Source organism: Montipora foliosa, chromosome 13, assembly GCF_036669935.1.
Source record: "Montipora foliosa isolate CH-2021 chromosome 13, ASM3666993v2, whole genome shotgun sequence".
In the NCBI taxonomy this organism is placed as follows: domain Eukaryota; kingdom Metazoa; phylum Cnidaria; class Anthozoa; order Scleractinia; family Acroporidae; genus Montipora; species Montipora foliosa.
In genome coordinates this window covers 1,394,418-1,416,917 of record NC_090881.1, presented here as the reverse complement: position 1 = coordinate 1,416,917, position 22,500 = coordinate 1,394,418, and the positions used below count along the sequence as shown (strand labels likewise).

The 22,500-nt window shown below is 36.3% G+C and overlaps 1 protein-coding gene and 1 long non-coding RNA gene across 2 annotated transcripts in view; one reads left to right on the top strand and one right to left on the bottom strand.

The window, feature by feature from the left end:
- Window positions 1-5,179: 5,179 nt before the first annotated feature.
- Window positions 5,180-9,907, top strand: LOC137983660 (uncharacterized). The gene is made up of 4 exons (XR_011118982.1): window positions 5,180-5,318; window positions 5,409-5,438; window positions 7,958-8,066; window positions 8,686-9,907. It is a non-coding gene; the product is annotated as an uncharacterized lncRNA (long non-coding RNA).
- A 145-nt stretch (window positions 9,908-10,052) lies between these two features.
- The window catches only part of LOC137983666 (neuroendocrine convertase 1-like), a 23,519-nt gene continuing 11,071 nt past the window's right edge, over window positions 10,053-22,500 (bottom strand). The window contains exon 7 of the mRNA XM_068830823.1: window positions 10,053-17,860. Coding sequence (XP_068686924.1) covers window positions 17,811-17,860 — 50 coding nt within the window. The 3' untranslated portion in view covers window positions 10,053-17,810. The remainder of the gene's footprint in view (window positions 17,861-22,500) is intronic.

The following is a 22,500-nucleotide window of genomic DNA, read 5'->3' as shown; positions in this document are numbered from 1 at the left end:
TCTAAAATAGACAGTTTTGCAATTTCTATGATGTATAATGTAATTTTTTTTTTTGTCTTCGGCAAAAGTTTGAAGACACGAACGAACTTTCCTGTACCGTTAAGTTAATAGTGTTACCAACGTTCGAAAAAGCATAATTTAAGGTGGACGCACGTACCTGATTTTATGGAGTAAATGATATCTAGGATCAATAGTTTTTGTGTAATCGTGTTTTGCCTTGCTTTAGCTTTCCAATAAGATGAAATTTAACTTTCTAGGTTATAATTGAGGGGATATAAACCTTTACAAACGGTCTCAAAGATTTCACGCGAAATTTTCCTGCAAAACGGAGTTAAATACACGCACTGCTTTACAGAACGATTTCAAACGCCAAATAGATGGTAGGCTTTCAAAATTGGTCTCATTTAAAAGCATGGGAAATATACAGTCTGTGTGTGTTAAAATCGAGCAGATTAAAAACAATTTGTTCCCGGCATTTGCTAAGGAGTCTATGATAATTTTTGAAGGAGTCAACATGCAACTTATGGTGTTGTAAAACGTATTACTATCCGTTGTGAGAATGATAACTGAAAAACGAAACAAAGTTTGGCCAAAGCATAATAATATCTCTAAAGTAAACAGTTTTGCAATTTCTATGATGTATAATGTAATGTTTTTTTGTCTTCGGCAATAGTTTGAAGACACGAACGAATTTTCCTGTACTGTTAAGTTAATAGTGTTACCAACGTTCGAAAAAGCATAATTTAAGGTGAACGCGCGTACCTGATTTTCTCGAGTAAATGATATCTACGGTAAATAGTTTTTGTGTAGGCGTGTTTTTCCTTGCTTTAGCTTTCCCATAAGATCAAATTCAACTTTTTAGCCGAAAATTGAGGGAATATAAACCTTTACAAACGGCCTCAAAGATTTCACACGAATTTTTCCAGCAAAATTGAGCTAAGAAAAAGGCACTGCTTTACAAAAAGACTTCAAACGGCAAATGGATGGCAGACATTCAAAATTGTTCTCATTTAAAAGCATGGGAAATATACAGTCTGTATGTGTTAAAATCGTTCAGAGTAAAAAAAAAATTTTCCCGGCATTCGCTAAGAAGTCTATGCTAATTTTTGAAGCAGTCAACATGCAAATTATGGTGTTGTAGGGACGTATTACTATCGCTTGTCAGAATGATAACTGAAAAACGAAACAAAGTTTGGCCAAAGCATAATAATATCTCTACAGTAGACAGTTTTACAATTTCTATGATGTATAATGTATTGTTTTTTTGTCTGCGGCAAAAGTTTGAAGACACGAACGACGTTTCCTTTACTGTTAAGTTAATAGTGTTACCAACGTTCGAAAAAGCATAATTTAAGCTGAACGCGCGTACCTGATTTTCTCGGGTAAATGATATCTACGGTAAATGGTTTTTGTGTAATAGTGTTTTTCCTTGCTTTAGCTTTCCAATAAGATCGAATTCAACTTTCTAGCCGAAAATCGAGGGGATATAAACGTTTACAAACGGCCTCAAAGATTTCACGGGAATTTTTTCCCGCAAAATGGGGTTAAATACACGCACTGCTTTACAGAACGATTTGAAACCCCAAATAGATGGCAGACTTTCAAAATTGGTCTCATTTAAAAGCCGGGGAAATATACAGTCTGTATTTGTTATAATTGGGCAGATTAAAACAATTTGTTCCCGGCATTTGCTAAGGAGTCTATGATAATTTTTGAAGCAGTCAACATGCAAATTATGGTGTTGTAATACGTATTACTATCCCTTGTCAGAATGATAACTGAAAAAGGAAACAAAGTTTGACCAAAGCATAATAATATCTCTAAAGTAGACAGTTTTGCAATTTCTATGATGTATAATGTGTTGTTTTTTGTCTTTGGCAATAGTTTGAAGATACAAACGAATTTTCCTGTTCTGTTAAGTCATCGTCCACACGTGTCCGGAAATTTGTGAAAACGCCAATTTTTTTTTACGAATACGGCTTGCTTCCACACGTATCCAGCGTATTTTCCGGCCGTATCCGGAAATTTTTGAAAACGCTCTCCAGAGTGGAAATTTTTTTATGGGATACGAATACGTATACGCGTGGACGGTCGTATCCGGAAATTTGCGAATACGCTTACGTCATTCTCTTGGATCCAGTCTTCACGGCGAGCATTAATCAAACAAGGCGTAAAGCAAGGTTGTGTCTTCCTTGTTAATTGCTCTGATTTCTAGTTTGATATCATGCGTTCAGATAAATGCAGCTGTGATAAATTTACACAACCATTAGAGATCGACAGGATGTTTTGAGATTGTTGACCGTCAGCAGTAGTTCAACTTCATCATTGGTCCATTTATATGTATCAGCATACTTTTTATTGACTTTTTCAGAAGATTTAGACATTTTTTCGAGTGATAAACTACAAGCTTCGACTGGTTACACCTTGCAGTAATTATGGCGCGGAAAAAATGACGCCAAATCGCAATTATGCACATGCTCATTTAAGGATTCTCTCCGACAAAAGAACTGGGCGCTAGAGCAAATCAAAAAATTTCCGGATACAATCGGATACGTGTGGACGGCTGTAAACGATTCGAATACGCTGCGTGTGGACGCGTAAATTTTCGTATCCGCAAAACAATATTTGCGGCAAAAAAAATTTCCGGTTACGTGTGGACATGGCCTAAGTTAATAGTGTTACCAACGCTCGAAAAAGCATAACTTTAGGTGAACGTGCGTACCTGAATTTCTCGAGTACATGATATCTACGATAAATAGCTTTTGTGTAATCGTGTTTTGCCTTCCTTTAGCTTTCCAATAAGATCAAATTCAACTTTCTAGCCGAAAATTAAGGGGATATAAACCTTTACAAACGGCCTCAAAGATTTCACGCGAATTTCTCCCGCAAAATTGACCTAAATAGACGCACTGCTTTACAGAACGATTTGAAACGCCAAATAGATGGCAGACTTTTAAAATTGGTCTGATTTAAAAGCAAGGGAAATATACAGTCTGTATGTTTTAAAATCAGACAGATTAAAAAAAAAATTGTTTCCGGCATTCCCTAAGAAATCTATGATAATTTTTGAAGCAGTCAACATGCAAATTATGGTGTTGTAGGGACGTATTACTATCCCTTGTCAGAATGATAACTAAAAAACGAAACAAAGTTTGGCCAATACTTAATAATATCTCTAAAGTAAACAGTTTTGCAATTTCTATGATGTAGAATGTATTGTTTTTTGTCTTCGGCAAAAGTTTGAAGACACGAACGAAGTTTCCTGTACTGTTAAGTTAATAGTGTTACCAACGTTCGAAAAAGCATAATTTAACGTGAAGGCACGTACCTGATTTTCTCGCGTAAATGATATCTACGGTAAATAGTTTTAGTGTAAGCGTGTTTTTCCTTGCTTTAGCTTTCCCATAAGATCAAATTCAACTTTTTAGCCGAAAATTGAGGGGATATAAACCTTTACAAACGGCCTCAAAGATTTCACGCGAATTTTTTCCCGCAAAATTGAGCTAAGAAAAAGGCACTGCTTTACAGATTTCAATCGCCAAATAAATGGCAGACTTTTAAAATTGGTCTCATTTAAAAGCATGGGAAATATACAGTCTGTGTGTGTTAAAATGGGGCAGATTATAAAAAATTTGTTTCCGGCATTTGCTAAGAAGTCTATGATAATTTTTGAAGCAGTCAACATGCAAATTATGGGGTTGTAGTGACGTATTACTATCCCTTGTCAGAATGATAACTGAAAAACGAAACAAAGTTTGGCCAAAGCATAATAATATCTCTAAAGTACACAGTTTTGCGATTTCTATGATGTATAATGTATTGTTTTTTGTCTTTGGCAATAGTTTGAAGACACGAACGAATTTTCCTGTACTGTTAAGTTAATAGTTTTACCAACGTTCGAAAAAGCATAACTTTAAGTGAACGCGCGTATCTGATTTTCATTGTTTCATGATTTCCATGGTGTTGTTGTATTAAAATCTTACACTGCATAGACTCTTCCTGTATTTAACAAGAGATATTTTTCTTTCACTTTTGCACATAGTCGTTTCTGGAGATGGCTCGCCCGGTAAGTAAGCTTTAGTTATGCGGCCGTGACTCAATACTTATTATTTTTGTTCAAATTTCCTTTTCGTTTGATTTTGGTTTTGGTAAGGTATTGTTTAACTGGTCTTTCAGAGCAGATAAAATTGTTCATTTCCTAGATTATCCTCCCTTCAAACTTGTTTGCTCAAACATAAGTTGATTAACAATTACGTCTTTAGAAACGCTGGTACTATATGATTTTCTGAGAGACCCCGTGATCTAAATGTAACATCGCATTATTATCTCCATCATATTGCAGAGAACAGAAAGAGAAACTGGAGAAATGGCAAGTGCAATTTATATGACCGTTAAAAAAACTAGAACTGCTCATTTTATGGATGATTCATTTTCTAGCTTAGTGGTCTATTCTGGCCCCGTTACAAATAAAACATGATCGCTTATTTTTGTATGTAGTCATTTCAGGATATAGTCCACTGGATAAGTGAGCTTTCGATGTGCTGCCTTGACTTTAACCTTATGGTGTTTAGTTAAATTTTTCTTTAGTTTGACTTTGGATTTGGCAAGGTATAGTTTAACTGGTCTTTAAAAGAAGTTAAGATAATTATTTGTGTGGCGCGGTGGCCTCGTGGTTAGTGTGCTAGACTCCGCTTCAAGTGGTCCGGGTTTGGGTCGTAGCTGAGGACATTGTGCTGTGTTTTTCTTGGGAAGACACTTTACTCTCATGGTGCCTCTCTCCACCCAGGTGTATAAATGAGTACCCGCGTATTTAGTGCTAGGGGTAACCCTGCGATGGACTAGCATCCCATCCATGGGGGAGTAGAAGTACTCCTAGTCGCTTCATGCTACAGTAACCGCAGATAAACGCCGGCCTGATGGGCCTTCTAGGCTCATAGCAGACTTTACCGTTTACCTTAAGATCATAAATTGCCACCACTTTTACATTCTTTTGTATTTATGTTAATTAGACCTACTGCCCTTGTTTTGAAAGAAATATTCTTCTGACATTTGCTGGTCGCAGCAGGGCTAGAAAGGCTTATTAGCATTAAAACAATAGAATATTTTATTTGGCAGCCATTGTGAAAGAGGTCTGAATAATCCTCCGGTCAAACTTGTTTGCTCAAGTGAAAGTGGATTGGACAATTAAGTCTCTAGAAATGCTATCGCTCTAGCGATGACAGAAATAACCCGGTATTTTCTAACAGGGCCCGTAATCTAAATTTTGCATCATTATCTGCGTTATTTTGTAGATGGCAGAAGGCGAAAGCTGAATAATGGCAAGTGTCTTTTCTATGAACATGATCAAATTACATTTTTGTCTCATTATCCTGTCATAACATCTCACGATTACGTCCATTATATTGCAGAAACAAGCAGCAACAGAGGAAAGAAAAAGAGTAAGCTTAATTCATTTGATTTTGTACATTTCATAATTTCACTGGATATGCTTTAGGTATGAAATAGGGCCTATATGCCAAATCAAATTGTTGCTCAAAAAGCAGTTACCTTTATCATCAGATTCATGAGTCTGGGAATCAGCTTTTTTCAGCAATCCCATAATTCATTTCATTTTGGGAGGGGTATTTGCATTAGAACAATAGTTATTCAGTTCACTGAAAGTCCCAAGAGTAAATAACTTGAATTGTTTCTATGTAAATATCCCCCTAAAACGTATTGCATTATGGAATGATGAAAATAGTCAATAGCCAATAAACATGTTACAAATGAATACAACAAAAGACCAATTTTTCTTGCAATAAAATTGGCTTATATTTTTTTAAAAATAAGGCACTAATGCAGCAGTTGATGGAGCTTCATAATATTATTTCTTTGACTACCACACCTACTCCAGTTAATAAGTGATTGACAATGACGAAAACATCAAATTTAATATTAACATTTATGACACAAATAACGTAATCCAAAGTGTTGTTTTCTGAGCTGTCCGCACGATATCACAAAGATTAGTGACAAACATCCAGTGACAAAACTACTAGTAAACTGCGGAGACCCTTTCGTTCTGTGAGAAAAGAGCACAAAATTGTACCGCTTTCGATCACGGAGAAACATTCTTTGAAAACTATCTAACATTTTTAAAGAAAGGCAACTTGAGCAACGAAATGTGATTGTTAATGGATGAAAATTTGCAAGCAAGCGACCGAAACATTGCTTAAGACAACTATTTGATAACCTTTGAAAGAAAGTACCTGGCTGTGAGGTCCTCATTATGTAGTGGTACTTTGTTTAAATTTTTCAAGAAATAATGGTTGACTATTCAAACAGAGTTGGTTCTTTAATAGTTCTAGCACTTGTTGGATAAAACGTTATTTAGTCCCGCTATTTAGGCCCGCTATCTAGGTAATCAACACTGTCAAATGGGAGCATATTGTAAATTATGAAGAGACACAGTCGATGGTTTGCTTAACTGTTGAGAATTCTCCCAACTTCCCCCGATTGTTTTCAAAAATAATTCGACAAATGAAGGAAAATGCTTGTTTTTTACTTGACTGAAACAGGTTTTCGTGATACACGCTCATATTTCCTACCAGCGAATTAAAAGGCTTGTCTTACAATACATAACCAATCAAAATTTGTGCAAAGTCATAGCCGCGTTTCCATACTCTCATACTATCCTAATTAATATTCAAAAAAATTCATATGGCCTTGAAAACACCCGAAGTTGAAGGAAAAAAATGGGCTGAGTTTATTATTGAGTACGTTCTATGAGCACGCACTCAGTGAAATTTAATCACATAAGAGTTGTAACGTGATGTCATAGAAACTAAATTTTTGCCATTATGGGCTTCATTAGGATTCGTCTGAAAGGCCTGGTTCCCAAAAATTAGCATTATGGGGCAGATATTGTCTCGCAGACACTAGTCCCGTTTTGCTCTGATATTTGACTCCATACAAATCCTTTTAAATTTGACTTGGTTCCTGACATGAACTGACTGAAATTTAGAAGTTACTAGCTTGTATGGAGTCATCAGAGAATAACTGGGCTAATATCTCAGACATTCCCCATGAAATACTAAATTTTTGGTGAGGAGGCCCTGTGGATTTGTCTTGACTCTTATCAACAACGGGAAATTAGCAAATCAGATTGGGAGATTGCAAGCAATTGTGGTAAAACATTATGTAGTTACGTAAAACCTAGCTACAAATTTCTCAAATGTGATTTTAGCATTAATAGGACAGCGTATTTGCACTGTAAGTGTGCCATTGTGCACACTGCAAGAGGGCAGTTGAATTTAAACAAGTTCCTTTTATGGCATCTCATAGACTGAGAAAGAATATTTCTTTTTCCTATTCACTTAATCTTTTTTGTTTGTTATACATACTATTAATTGGCAACAGGACTTCAAGTAATCCAATTCCTTGTGTTTTTATCACACTCGTGATGAAAGAAATTGGACTCCCATAGTGTGGTGGTGTGAACTTGTTAATCACTGGTATGATTACATACCAAATTTGAGTCCACTCGGTCCAGTTAACATCATTAATAACTTATGCCACCACTTTAAAGGATGTTACTTTTGTGACGGCTTTGGCCATATGGCCAAGTGAGGAAGGAGGTAAGACTAAGTGTATCATGAAGTTGTTTTTACTTAACATATAAATATCAAGCAGTTGATTCCCGGGGATTTGCCATTGACGAGTAGAATCGTCTGTTGTTAGACAGAGCAAAACACTAAGTAGGGTTGGTTCATGCCGGCTTGGGAGTTAAAGGATTAATGGGGACATTGTGATGAACCCACTCACTCCCAGGGGTTCCCCATTGACAAATAAAATTGTGTGGTGTTGGACAGAGGAATAAAACTCTGGCGTTAGAAAGAGTAAAATACTAAGTATGGCTGGTTCAGGCCGGCTTAGGCGTCAAAGGGTTAATCTTTACTTTTATTGTACTTTCATGTAGAAATGGAAAAATTACAGTGTTATCGCTGTAGGGGGTGGGTGGGGGCACAAAAAGTCTTTGTGTCCCACCCCCAGTCCCAGGCCTCAGCAGAAGGCAGCCAAACAACAAGGTATTAAGTTCAACATTTATGAAAATGAGATTATAAAATAAATAGAGTCCATAAACAGGTTTCACAACCGGAAAGTGTGTGTTGAACTGTCTTTCAACGAGAAAATACGCTCTATTGCTACAGTACTATACATAAATTGCTTTGGTGTGCACACCAATGAATACAATAAAACCTGGTTAGCAGTAATATCAGAGATCAGTTACTTTTGCCATCTATTCAGGAACATTTTCTAGATATTTTGATGGAAGTCAAGTAGTGATGTAGTTTAATTATCACCCAACTTCATAATCTCCTAATGTTGTTTTTTATCCTCTTGATAGAAATCCTAACAACAACCCTAAGAATGTTACTTGGGATAATACTACAAAATTAAATTTGGAATAAATTGTTTCCTCCTTTGACCTTGACTATATCACTTAAGGATATTACCTTGGGTCAATTACTGGTATTGCATTGGGTTTGCCTGATTGTCCAAACTTCATACGCAATACCATTCTGTGACATTAATGTACTCTTGCATCAAGTCCAATGTTGTCAAGTGTTATGTAAGTAATTTACAAACTTTTACTGTTGCAACTTCTAATGCATATTTTCTGGTATACATGTTTTCTCCCAACAGAAAAGCAAGATGAGCCCGGAAAGGGAAAAAATGTCTTTTATATCTATAATCAGTAACATCCTTCTGTTACTGATTATAAATATAAAAGGCTTATTATGTCAATATATTATAACTTATATTTTAACTGATATTAATTAAAATGTTTAAGGAGGCTCGAAATAGTTTCTCCTTTTTTCAAACAAATAGACATATTCTGTCCTTAGATACAGTTGGGGTAATCATATGAAGGTGAAATTTGGCCAGGATATTAAGTACCCATCCTACAATTTCTCACATATTTTCCTCCAAATAAGTTCGTTATCATGGCAAGGATATTAGGCATTTCTTTGAGCCTTAAAATCAACATATTATATTGTCTTTTTTGAAAAAAACGCGACGGTGAAAACAATCTCTGTAGGCCAGTTTTTCAGAGAAATAATTCGTTTTTGTAAACGTGTATCTAACTTTTTCGAAACTTTTTTTTTTAATTTGAAAGACAAGTGTTTTGAATTAATGTAATGCAAAAAATGAAGAAAAATCACTGCACGGAAGCAGAGATATAAACCAGTAAAGATGCAAAATCAGCTGAAAACCCTTTCGAGCCTCCTTAATTTTGCACATTTCATTTAAGCCTGCTTTTTTCTTTTTTCAACAGTCTGATTCTAATGGGATTCTTGATTAGGCAAGGGTTAATAACACGTTTTCATATTGAGCTTAAAGGGGCAGTGTCACACTATTTTAATCAAACTTCAAAACACTAAAAGAAGTCCTTGGAGCAATGAAAACCCCAAAATAATGCTGTGGTTTTGTTGCCAATGACCATTAAAGTGCACTGAAACTAACTGTTGTTGTTCGTGGCCAAGGAATGAAGCGATAGAAATGAATTGAAACTTCAAAGAACTGGCCAGTTTTTTTCAAGTGTGGATACAGTGTTTTCAGAAAGACACCAAAAATTAAATACAATAGCTCTTTGTGCCATGAATACTGGTATATTTCATATCTTATCAGTAGGTTGTCAGAAATGCTGTACATGTGAGCTTAAGTAGTTTTGATTTTTACTCCCTTTTGTCCTAAAAACAGGAAATTAAATGTGAGTGCCTTGTAAGGTGATTCCCTTGTTTTGCACTGTAAATCTCCTTCCGCTCATAATATTGTGCCATTAAAGTCTGCAACTTCTGTCTTAGTGAATTCTTTAATCACTCTTGTAATTCCCTTATTAAGTGTAGATGACTAATATTACAATTGACAGACAAGGAAAACTAGCACAAAGTGTGTTGTATAAAAAACTTAACAAATCAAAAGTGGTTCAACGTTGTCTGTACCCTTACCAACAACTATATTAGTCATTGCAGTGGTCAAAATGTTGTGGACTTACGATGCCCAGCTGAGTGAGTCCAGAACAAAGTTTGACCACTGTGATAACAAACATCATTGTCGATAAGAGTAGAGACAATGGTGGACCACTTTTAATTAGTTTTGTACCACAATATTCAAATGCAAAGAAAGTCTTTATTTTAGAGTGTGATCAAAATCACGACACGAAGAGAGAGCAAGCGTTGTCTATAACTTTCTTACAATATGATTGGTTTATTTTCCAAAATGGGCTTTTCTGATTGGCTATTACATAGCATGATTAGCCAATCAGATTGCGAGATTACAAACAACTATGGTAAAAAAACTTTACTGGTTGGTCAAGTTTCCAACATTTCTCACACAAGTAAGTAAAAGTAACCCAGAATAATGGAGAGAACAAGCATATAAACTCATATGCTTTTTTCTCTATTTCCTGTTCATAATTGTAACCTCTACCTTGATCATTCTGCATATCACAGAAACCTCACGAAATAATTGTTAACTATTCGTTTTTACTGGCCTTTGATTTTTCTTTTTTTTGTTTGTATCTGAAGAAAAGTTATACTACACAGTCCTTAATGGCTTGCAACTTTAATTAGTTTGGCTAATTTAGTTCCCCTATTAAGTATCTTCATTCATGGGTGTGTTGATTAATTGGGAAAAATTTACTTAACAAGATAAAAGGATTAATTGTAAGAAGGAGCAAATCCCATATTTTTTGACATGTACATCCCAGGACCACCAGTAACTTGTCTGCATAATTAATGTGCTAGGCTGTGTGGAAATCCTGTTGCAAGCTACAGTACAGGGGCAACTAAAGGAACGATTTGTTAAAGTATCTGTTTGATAGGCCGTAAATCATCTAGGATTTTCTTTAGGGAATTTTCAAATAGAACTTTCATGATCTGAAAAAGTTAACCCTTCTTGCTTTCTTTCGAGATTGATAAAAATGTGTGAGGAGTATCAAAATATACCAGCTACGAACTTTGGAAAGGTTCAATACCATACAATGAGATTTTTGTGAACTATACAAAAAATGGCCTCGTAAATTTGAAAACCTTAAAGCTCCCCTAGAATAACACAGAACAGAAAAGAAATTTAAAACGTGGCCTAAAATGAACCTACAAAGCTTTAAAAGTACTTTGAAGAACTTAGAAGAGTGTTAAAAGCACTTGAGAGAAAGCCGTCTCTGGGTGCCCCTGACAGTAGACATCATTACATCCATAACGGATGAGTACTGCTGTCAAGGGAATTAAGCAATTCAGCAGCATTTAGCCTGGGAAAAGAAATAAAAACTAGCCAATTCTACTGTAAAGTTAACCTGACTATGCGAGCCTGCTATAAATTGCGGTGTTGGACAAAACACTGACCCTCAGTCCATGGACTACCCAAATGGACTACCCTATAAATACTATTTCAAATGAGTACTGTTTGTCTATATGTACAATGTAAGCAACCTTTCAAACAGTGCTCACCAAAGGCCAAACACCCATTTTAAAAAGTGTTGATCAACAGTATTTAAGTCTAAGCAGCCATTTTAAAAAGGTCAACTTTCAGTAATGTTATTGTTGTGATGGCCGATTACATCATTGACAGTACCGTGCGCACGAAAATAAACAAGGTATGTGCAATGAAAGTGTAATTAATTTTTATAATGAGTTCACTTCTTTCAATAGCACTCATGCATTGGAAATGTCAGTTTTGAGGGTTAGTCCATTTTAGGGTAGTCCATGAACTGGGGGTCAGTGTTTTGTTCACCACCATAAATTTCCGGTTTTCCTTCCACTTCGCGGATATATGTTCAAAGCAGTTCATCGTCAGGAATAACTTGCCTACAATGTGTAAAACTAGGAAGTAAATGTATAATCATCGTCAGTCTCCTTAGCCTAAGGTGGTCGCAGATACATTCTCAGTTACCATGACCTTCTGATAGCTTCGATGATCGTAAAGCTCCGTCCATTTAGTTGTCTTAATCAAACAATGGAAGCTCGTGCTCAGGCTGCGATCTCGTCTGCAATTCAAGCTGGAGAGGACTATGTAGGAGTATGTAAATTATGGGATTAGCAACTATTATCCACAGTCAGAAAGAGCACACAGTTTGGCGTTAATCGGGCTCATTTTGATTGATATACAGCCATTTAAATACATCCAAATTTACAAAGAAATGTTTCAAATGAAGCTATGATCCTCGCAGTTATGAACGCAATTTTTGTTCAAGCAGACGCAGCGTACGAATGGCCATACATTTCTTTGTAAATTTTGACATTTGTAAATAGCTGCATTTCGCTTAATATTGGGTCCATTGTCACCATACCTGAGAATTTTGTAAAGCTTGCTGTGCTGACATTCTGACTTTTAATACGGATCAATAGTAGTAGTAGTATAATCATAGGCAGCCCAAGCTCGCGTCACTACAGACAGCCGTTGAGAATTTAAACGAGTTATAACACTTTGTATGGGAAATGAAATAGAGTCGATTATGAAGCCTAAGAAATGCTCAGTTTAACGTTTATTCAATAAAATGAATCAAAATGACTCACCTCTGGTGTATTCTTGTGCCTTTTGGAGTTCATTTCACAGTTTCGCGAAGTCCGTGTTTTCAATGTTCAAAATATATAAGACGAAGTCAAGGCTGCACACTACGATTCCCACCGTTGTCAGCTTAGAGGCGGTTTGCACAGGAAAATTTTCCAAAAAAACATGAGTGGTTTTTTGAATGGTAATTTAGCTAAATCCCATTGAAGAAACCATTAATGGAAAAGCAGAACACTTCCCATGAATGGTTTTTCACATAAAAGCCAACAATGTTAATAACCAAAAAAACATTGTGGATTTTGCTTAGAAAACATGCATGTGTATCCAATTTCCCATGAAGTTTTTATGGTGTTAAACATGATGGAAAATACACAAAAAACATGATGGTTTATTCTATTAACCCATGCATGCTTCTGTTAATTCCCATTATGGTTATTTGGTTATTACCACAGTGTGGATATCATTTGAAAACATCATGGTTTTTCTCTTGAAACATGCATGTTTATTGAATTTCCCATCAAGTTTTTATGGTGTTCAACATCATGGGAATTGCACAAAAAACATGTGTTTATTTCCTTAACCCATGCATGTTTCTGTTAATTCCCATTATGATTATTTGGTTAGTACCACTGTGGAGATCATTTGAAAACCATCATGGGTTTTACTATTAAAACATACATATTAATGTAAATTACACATTAATAATATTGTGGTTTCATGATATTAAGCACTGTGGAGAACACTTGAAAACCATCTTGGCTTTTGCCCACAAAATGCAACTGTCTTTAATTTCCATTGTTGGTTTTCCTTTGTTCACCATACGTTGTACAATTTCCCATCAAGGGTTTTACATCCTGTACTGGTCACTATTTTTTTTAGGATAACCATTGTGGTTTATTGAATGGCTGGGATGGGTTTTCTCATGTTTGTTTCCTCAACCGTCCATCTTGGCATTTATTTCAAAACCAGGTTGTGGCTCTGTAAACACAAATATGCAATTTTGTCTGCCTATTATAATGGGCTAAGGCGTGAACAAACTGAAAACTCTTACTGTAAAATCAAACATACTAATTGATCAGATTGGATTTAAAGTAACAAGATGTTAAGAATGTTCAGGTTTGAGAGTGTATATTAAATGTATATAGGATACTAATAAAATACAGCAATTAGACAATGTATTGAAACTTCCTTTAATTAATGTGAATTTACTATTATCGCTTTCGATGCATGTTTTAGGCATAGAAACAATATTAACACAATGAAGTTCAGTTGCAACTTAGTTGGATTGTTTTGGAAGACATATGCATCCTTCAAAGCTGCAATGTATTTCAAACTCAACAAAATGATAACAAGAATTGCCAGACACTTTTACATGGAAGTTTACAACCAAGATCCCTAAAATGGCTTGACTTTTACAATGTCATTTCTTGTAGGATTGTTAAAACTGCCAACTACCAGTATTTTCATAACCTTGGTCAAGCTCTTGTCCTCTTTTTGAATATTTTTCAAGCCAAGTTGCTTTCCGTATGACTGTAACTGGGTTCTTGCACATCTGATACTTCAGTTGAGATGAAGGCCACACAAGTGATTATCAAATGAATGTTTCCCTATCTGTGAGGCCTCACTAAAAAAGAAAGATAGAAAAAAAGTACTATATCATTTAGAATTAGAAGCTAACCCTAGCTAAATTCGTCGCAGGCTGATTTAATTAAATTAACACCTGGAAGCACTGAGGCCAATCTAATCGGAGCTCCAAAGTAACAAAGAATAAGTTAAACTTGCAATTGAGCTTTCATTTTCAGTTTTATAAGGTCAGGAGTTGAAATATTAAAGTGAATATGGTTTTAACAGCGAAGAAGCAAAACATCTATATTAAAGAGAAACACCTCACCACGTACCTTCGAATTTTTTTATACTTCGCTATTAAGCAGCTGCTTATTTTTTTGACACACAATTTCCACTTTCCACTCACGAACTTGCTTGAAGCACCTTCCATGATTCTTCAAGATTGTTATGATTATCCTGAAGATGAATTCTCGAGAATACCAAACGTTACAAACGGAGGAGTTGAAAAAGGCGCGAAAACTGAGAGGGCAAAGAATTGTAGGATATCGTGCCCAAATATGGAAAAACCTCGTGACTCCGCCCAGTGTTCTCTCTCAAAGTATGAACGATCGTCTTCGTTTCCTCAGTAGAAACTGAAAGTTTCGAGCAAGTTATACCGTATTTCATTGCCTGAGGACATGAAAAGGAGATGGGAAGGAATCGATATCACTAGATGTCAGCGTAGCGAAAGGCCATGGTCATTTTCCATGTATTTCCTGCCAAGGGAAAGCGGTTTCGTCATCGGCAATGGCAAAATTCTCGTCACTTTGTTAGTCCTCTTTTGATGAGTAAGTACACAATGTAAACTTGCTTTGTTTTTCAAACAAAACAAATTTCTACTCGATGCATTTTTTTCAGAGCGAAGGATCTACATGTGTACACACTAGTCACAATATGAGTCGTAAACAGATTGAAAATGTTACAGGTTTTGTCTGATTTCTTTTTGGAGCATACAAACTCATGCTGTGTTCTTTTGTAACTCAGCCTATATTTTATCCTACAGCGTGGACACGGGTTCAATTCACAAAGCAAGCGAAACGCTCAGTGATAGTAATTTTCAATCCAGTTCAAGTGAAGCTGAAGGTGACTTGGAGGATGGTTTATCAGGAGCCTAAATCATGGGATACTTACAGACCAATCAGAGCCGTTCGATTGAGAACAACTGCAATTGAAGATAATTATTGTACATGTATGTGCCATTTACGGAGTACTTCTTTTAGTGAACCAAATACAAGGTTCATTGTCCTTCAATGACAAGGGATATGGAGAAGCCAGGTGAAGACCTGTACGTACGTTACTCAATACTGTGACGTGACAGAGGCCGCACAAGATATTTTCTTCACAGAACTCTTTTTATGTGAAGAAAGCGGTGAATTGGAGAGGAGATGAATGTCTTAGGGAATAATATTTCTACGTGTAGTGGACTGTGTCCAGAGTTTGGTAATCACTGTGATGTAGTTTTCATAAATGTGCAAAATCAATCTCTTGATTCTTGTCAAAGGAATCATGATAAGGTATAATTTCACTGTATTAAAATCAAGCCATACCACCTACTTGTGGTACTCAGTTAAATTATTGTCAGAGATGAGGGCCTCTAACAAAATGTCTCTTCCTTGGTAACAAATACCAAATGAAAGAAAATAATTGAGAATTTCCTTTGCAGTTAAATATTTCCATAAGTATGATTTGTGCATTTAAATTAGGCTTCCTTTGTGTATTTTTATAAATCCATTGCATTACAATAATAAAATTTTTGAAGTCCTACATGGTTTAAAAAAAGACCTGTTATTGGATTTGATATTGGATTACATTTGTGGCTGTGTCTGTGAAATCATCCAGATTTATCAATTTCCTATTTCCTTTTAAAATTAATTCTGCTTTTAACTGACTGTCTCAGTGTTAAGTTTCAGGTGAAGTTGTCATCTAGTTTCTGTGTTGAAATTATTTTAAGTCCTTATTGGTCATTCCTTCATTTTCTTCATTTTGTACATTGTACATGTATCAAGTTGGTCTCCATTCAAGGGATTTAACATTTTAAATTGTGGACTGCACTGACCAATTCACGTGAAATGATTTAAATGTTTTCCCATGTGTAGCTTGAACACAGATTTAAATTCCCAGTAATGGTTATACCAAGTTGATTTCCCATTAATGGGATTTCGATATTTTACAGAATGTACTGCACTAATCAATTCACATGAATGGATATGAATGCTTTCCATTAATGGCTTGTGTATAAGATACCGTCGTGGGATTTTTGATTCCCATTATTGGTTTTATTAAGTTGATTTCCATTCATGGGATTTCAGTATTTTACACAAATGTACTGCACTAATCAATTTGCATGAGTGGATAGGAATACTTGCCATTAATGGCTTGTGTATAGAATACTTTCATGGGATTTTCAATTCCCATTATTGGTTTTATTAAGTTGATTTCCATTCATGGGATTTCAATATTTTACACAGTGTACTGCAATAATCAATTCACATTAATGGAAATGAACACTTCCCATTAATGGCTTGTGTATATAAAAGCATGATGGGATTTTTAATTCCCATTATTGGTTTTATCGAGTTGATTCCCATTCATGGGATTTAAACATTTAACACGATGGACTGCACTAACAAAGTCACATGAATAGATTTAAATACTTTCTCCTTAATGGTATTTATGTAGAATTCTGCCATGGGATTTTAAATTCCATTATTGGTTTCATCAAGTGTATTATTATTAATGGGAATTTGTTAAAAGACATTAATGAGACTAAATTTACATTAATGGTTATTGTTTACCACATTTTTATGTTGGAAAATTTCCATTAATGGGAATTATGTAAGAATGGGAGTTAGCTAATTCAGATGATGGAAAAGACAAATGACATCCACGGTTTTTTGGAAAATTTTCCTGTGTTTGCGACTCGAAAATCCATCCCAGCCAAGATTTTTTCACGCAAAGCTAAAGCCACATCATTTGCGAACCTCGGTGAATGTTTCGTCGTCAAAAAACCCCACGCACTTGGCTGGAAATGAGCATTTTCTGCTTCGATTTCCACGATAGCTGATTAATTTAACTGCTTATGATCGCCGCACGAGACACGGAGCTCGGTTCCGAGGTCAAATTAACTCCGCCAGATGAGGTACAGTTATTACAACACTTACCCCATCCCCACAGCGGTTCTGTTCTGGTCACGCAACATATCAAAATGATGTGGTTCTCACTCAAAAAGTCTTGAAAACCTCTTTGGTTGTAATAACATAGTCAGACAGTGTTTCTGTACAAGTTTGGGTTCCAAAGATATGATGGTTGGGAACTTTCCATGGCTGCATGCTGCATTATTAATATTTTGTAGTTGAGAAATATTTATTAGAAAGTGTTTTTAGTTACGTTATTTGTGAGACATTTAAAATTCTTGACAACATTTCCTATGCCTGTTATCCCTATAAAGTTGTCTCTTCCAATGAGAGCAAAACAGATAAGTAATAATAACTTGCTATCTGCTTCATTCTGAGACACATTAAGGGGGATGGCACTGACATGTAACTACAGAAAGACAATGGTTGCTAAGGGAACTTTCTAGTCAAAGAACCCTGCAAGAAGATTGCATGGGAGGTTCTGTGAAATAACTTTTTGAATGGAAATCTGACATCACTTCAATCAGAATGTGCATGTGCAACTAGTCCCAGTCCTCTGCAGTGGATTTCTGTGAAAAACAGGAAACAAAGATAGACATGGTTTTTTCACAGTCTGGGAACCATCCCATCATTTTTCATTAACTGAACACACTTGACAGAAAATGGTAACTGTAGAGTAAAAGGGTATTGAGAAGTGATTATTTGAAGGGCTCCATAGCAACAGTTTGGTAGTTAAGAGCCATCCCCTTAAATGAATAAGAACATGTGCACAGTACAGACTTGAAATGATCTTTAAATTGCTGCAAACACACAGTTTACAAACCACCTGCAAAGGAGATTATCAATGAAATGAGCAAGACATGTTCACTTGTTCTAAACAGTGTGTACAGACATTGAGAAACAAATGCTCTTCTTGTTCTAGGATGTTTAGATACACAAACTTGTTTTTTGATTTGCTTTAGCAAGTTGAAAATGTCACATATGTATTTTTATACTACTCTTGCTTCTGAGACAGGTTCAATGTGTTTTACTGGGTACAGTATGACCAAAACATTTATTGCTATGCATACTTGTGATGAATTATAGATACAATGATTGGTGACCACTAAACATCATCAATGATTATCAAAAAGCTTGATAAATATATACGTATTATTTCTTTTAATACATGTCTGTTTTGAAAGTAACAAACTAGGTGTTTTTATTATAAAGTTTTCAATTTCAAGTCAAATTCAACTTCATTCACAACTGGGAATGTTGTTCAAGGACACATGCAGGTTGTTTATCAGAGCAAGTCACATTTTGATGTAAAGTGTTGCTGGTATACATGCATCAAAGGTTAATTATAATTGGTGTTTGAATGCAGGCAATGCTATATGACAAATTCTCTAACAAATAAAAGCTCAGGAAGTATTGAGCAATTATAAGATTTTGTTGCCACACAAGGGCGAAGCAAGACATCAGCGCCCAGTTGGTATTCCCAGGGCCTAGCGCTGAAGATTAGCTGCAGTGATATCTTATTATTCAATGTATTCATGAATACATGTATCTTCTGATTCTTTGTAAATTTGGCAACCATCTGTTTTTCATCAATTGAATGACATAGTTTTTTGTTGTGTGACATTCTGTCCAAATTACGACAATTTTATGTGTGACCAATCATTCTTTTGAATAATTAATAAGAAGTTATTGAGATGACAGGACTGTGAAATCACAAATGAGGATAACATATAAGGTGACATGAATGTCATGATAGACTTAATCATATTCAATTGCATTAATAGTAATAATCTTAAGCATAATAACAACTATCTACTCTTAAGCGTGAGCACTAATTGCCATTAATTCAATAGCGCCCTGTGGTAATGAAATAGAAAAATACATATCCAAATGAGACTGGATTCCTGGTCCCCCATGGCATTTTTAAAGCTCTTTTTCCTGACCTCGCCACATATTATCCGCTCATGAAGGTGGGGTCTCATGAAGGCACCACCTTCACTCATTGTTGCCAACTTAACTTCTTGTTGGATTTGTGACTTCATTGACAAATTTATTGAATGGTCTCAAATTTTACTTCACACTTGCTAAAATTGAGAACCATAATATATAGATGTCACAATAATTATTGTAAAGGTATCTATTTATTTGAGAACTTTGCTTTTTGACTTGGAGTACTTTCTATGCATTAAATTGTCCTCAATGTATAAAGCCCAAAAATTATTTTGTCCTTTTAAAAGAATTGTGAATATCTTTAATTGAGCCCAAATCAAAGATGCAAACATAATATGAGGCCACTTCCCAAGAGATAATTGAACCAGAGATACATCTGGGTAGACACTGCACAAAAATGAATTCTCTTGGAAAAAAAATCAATATAACCATACCATGGACTTTGTTGGAACCTACTGATTAACATGTTAACATATTAACATAAATAATGTACATGTAACACAATGGGTAATTACAACCAAATGCCAACTTGAAATCATGGTGCAATCTTTATTTCACATTGAATTTCTATCATCTTACATAACATGTTTGTCATCACATATCACCTGACATGCTATCTGCAGACGTATTTAGTCAGAAACAGAAACCAGAATGGCCTAGCTAATGGCCACGAAGGCCACTTGCTAAACCATTGGGAATTGGTTATCAGCCACATAGACTGATATAGCATAGCAATTTGTTATGCATGGCCGCACAAGCCCTCAGTCACACAGACTGATTGCAGCATAACTGCCTTATTTTTGTTATGCATGACCACTCAGGTCCTCAGCCACAAAGGCCGACTGCAGCATAACGTCTTATGCATGGCCACAGAACAAGGTGGTAAAGGGGTTTTGTACGAGGCATCATTCGAGAAGAGAAAAGGTGCATTACAAATAAAAAGAGCTGAAATGTGCTTGTAATCTGTGAATTGATAGTCTAGCATGATCCATGGTCCTATTGTTTTGTTTATCATAAATCTTGACTAAATTTTCTTGAAAATTGAGAATCTAATGGTAGCTTACGTACGTATCACAACTTACAGAAAATGTTGCTATCGTTTGAACAGGCTCTTGTTACAAGTTGTCAACGAAGTGTAATTAATCATTTTTACTGTATTTTACAATTAAACGAGAAAAAAATCGCTGATCATTAATTCTTGTAGGTATCTCCAAACTCACCAGATTCAAACATAATTATTGATGTGAGGGATATCTGAAAGAAACATGACCAATTTCTAAGAAATTTAGGACTAATTAATGCTACTTAGCTCGAGCAATTTGCATTAACCGTGTTCTGTTCGCAACTGAAAATATGTTACTTGTAAAAAAAATGCCATTAAAAGAAACTTTTGAATCATGATTTGAAAAAAAAAACATGCCCCTAATTTGTGACTGGGATCCCTCCTTTACCACCCTAAGGCCCTCAGTCACACAGTCTGATTACAGCATAACTGCCTCATATTTTGTTCTGCATGGCCACACAGGCCCTCAGCCACTCAGGCTGATTGCAGCACAACTGTCTTATGCTTGGCCACTGAGGCTCCCTAGCATAACTGCCTTATATTTGTTATGCATGACCACTCAGGTCCTCAGTCACACAGACTAATTGCAGCATAGCTAACCTTGTAATTGCTATGATTGGCAATTCAGACCTTCAGTGACATATGAAAGGCTGATTAGAATAGGATGACTGCTTCAAAAATTGCTTAATGATGACCTTGCGACTCAGCCCACTCAACCATTCTGAGAAAAGTTTCCTCCCTATATGCTGGTGCTATTTAAAGGTTCCCTCTGACGACACTGACTTGCTAATACATGCAGCCTTTCCATCTCCACTGCTCTTGCCCGGGTGGTTGGAGTGTTGAATCTGTCATCATTTATCAGTACATCTTCATGAAATCCAAAATCAGGATCTCTGCCTTCTCCACCCACTGATTTTGCTCGTGACAATGCCACAAGTAAAGCTCCAGGATTCTTAGCTTCAAAATCGTGCTTTCCAGGATGAATCACGACATATTTGAATGCTTCCCCATTACCTACAGTCATCCCTTGGCACTTGTGGATTGTTGTTCCCCATGCCAATCTCAATGGAACTTGAAGACGCTTGCATCGACATGAGCAGTCAGTGCACCGACTTACGGGCACAATTGGCACCACTGTCAAATCTCCATTGATATAAGGTGGACCCTTATATCCTGGAAAACGTACATACACAACATCAGGTAATGGCAGGGGATCGTCTGTTGGTCTGTTACCATCTGCGTAGACAATGTCCACTACTGTTCCCACTGCTCCATTGTACAGCCCCCATGCAGCCTTTAAGTTACTTGTTAGTGTCTGCCTTCTGTGAATGTCTGCCATTGTCAAGTGCTTTTATCCTTGCCACTGGGTGGTTTAGCTTTCTGTTCCACTCAAGTAACTTAACTTTGTTGCGCTCCCATTCCAGACGATGCGTTGGAAACACAAACAAGCCTTGTTCATCCATCCTTCCTAGGAGTTCTGGACCATGGGTTAATCGGAGATTGTGCCACTGAAACGTCTGTAGCCAATGAATTTGCTGGGGTGTCGTACTGTAGGTTCTCAATGACATCAACACATCTCTGAGCTGTTGTTCAGATTCAGTTTGTCTTACAATCAAAAGTTGTCCATACTAAACGACCATGATTAGACGGTGCACTGTGACAATCTTGAATATACACAGCGGTGTCACACACAGGAGGCAGTTGAACATCATCTCCCATGAACACCGCTACAGGAATACCTCCCCACAACTCATCTGCATTGGCTCCTCTGTTAATTGCATAACGTGTATGGTGTTTCATCCAGCCCATGGTTGTGCGGCCAAACATTGATCGCTCATCTCCAACCAGAACTTTCAGATTTTCACACTTATTCTGAATTTTTTCAAGCACAGGTCCAGAAGGCACTGTCAACTCGTTGCAAGACCTTGCCCCTGTTGGGATTCCTAAAAAGCTGTGAGCTGTACTGCCTTGAACGAGATAGGCAGCATTCCCTGTTGGAGTGATCACCTGTATTGCACCATTGGCCCCAAACACTTTCCGCACCAACCTCTGAAGGCACCTGATGACATATGACCTTCCGGTTCCAGCAGTTCCGGAGACAACAAGTCGCAAAGGATGGTAATGTTCTTGGTTTTCAACAAAGTTGTAGAGGGTGTGCAACACCAGACTAACTATGGCTCTCTGATTCTCATTTAG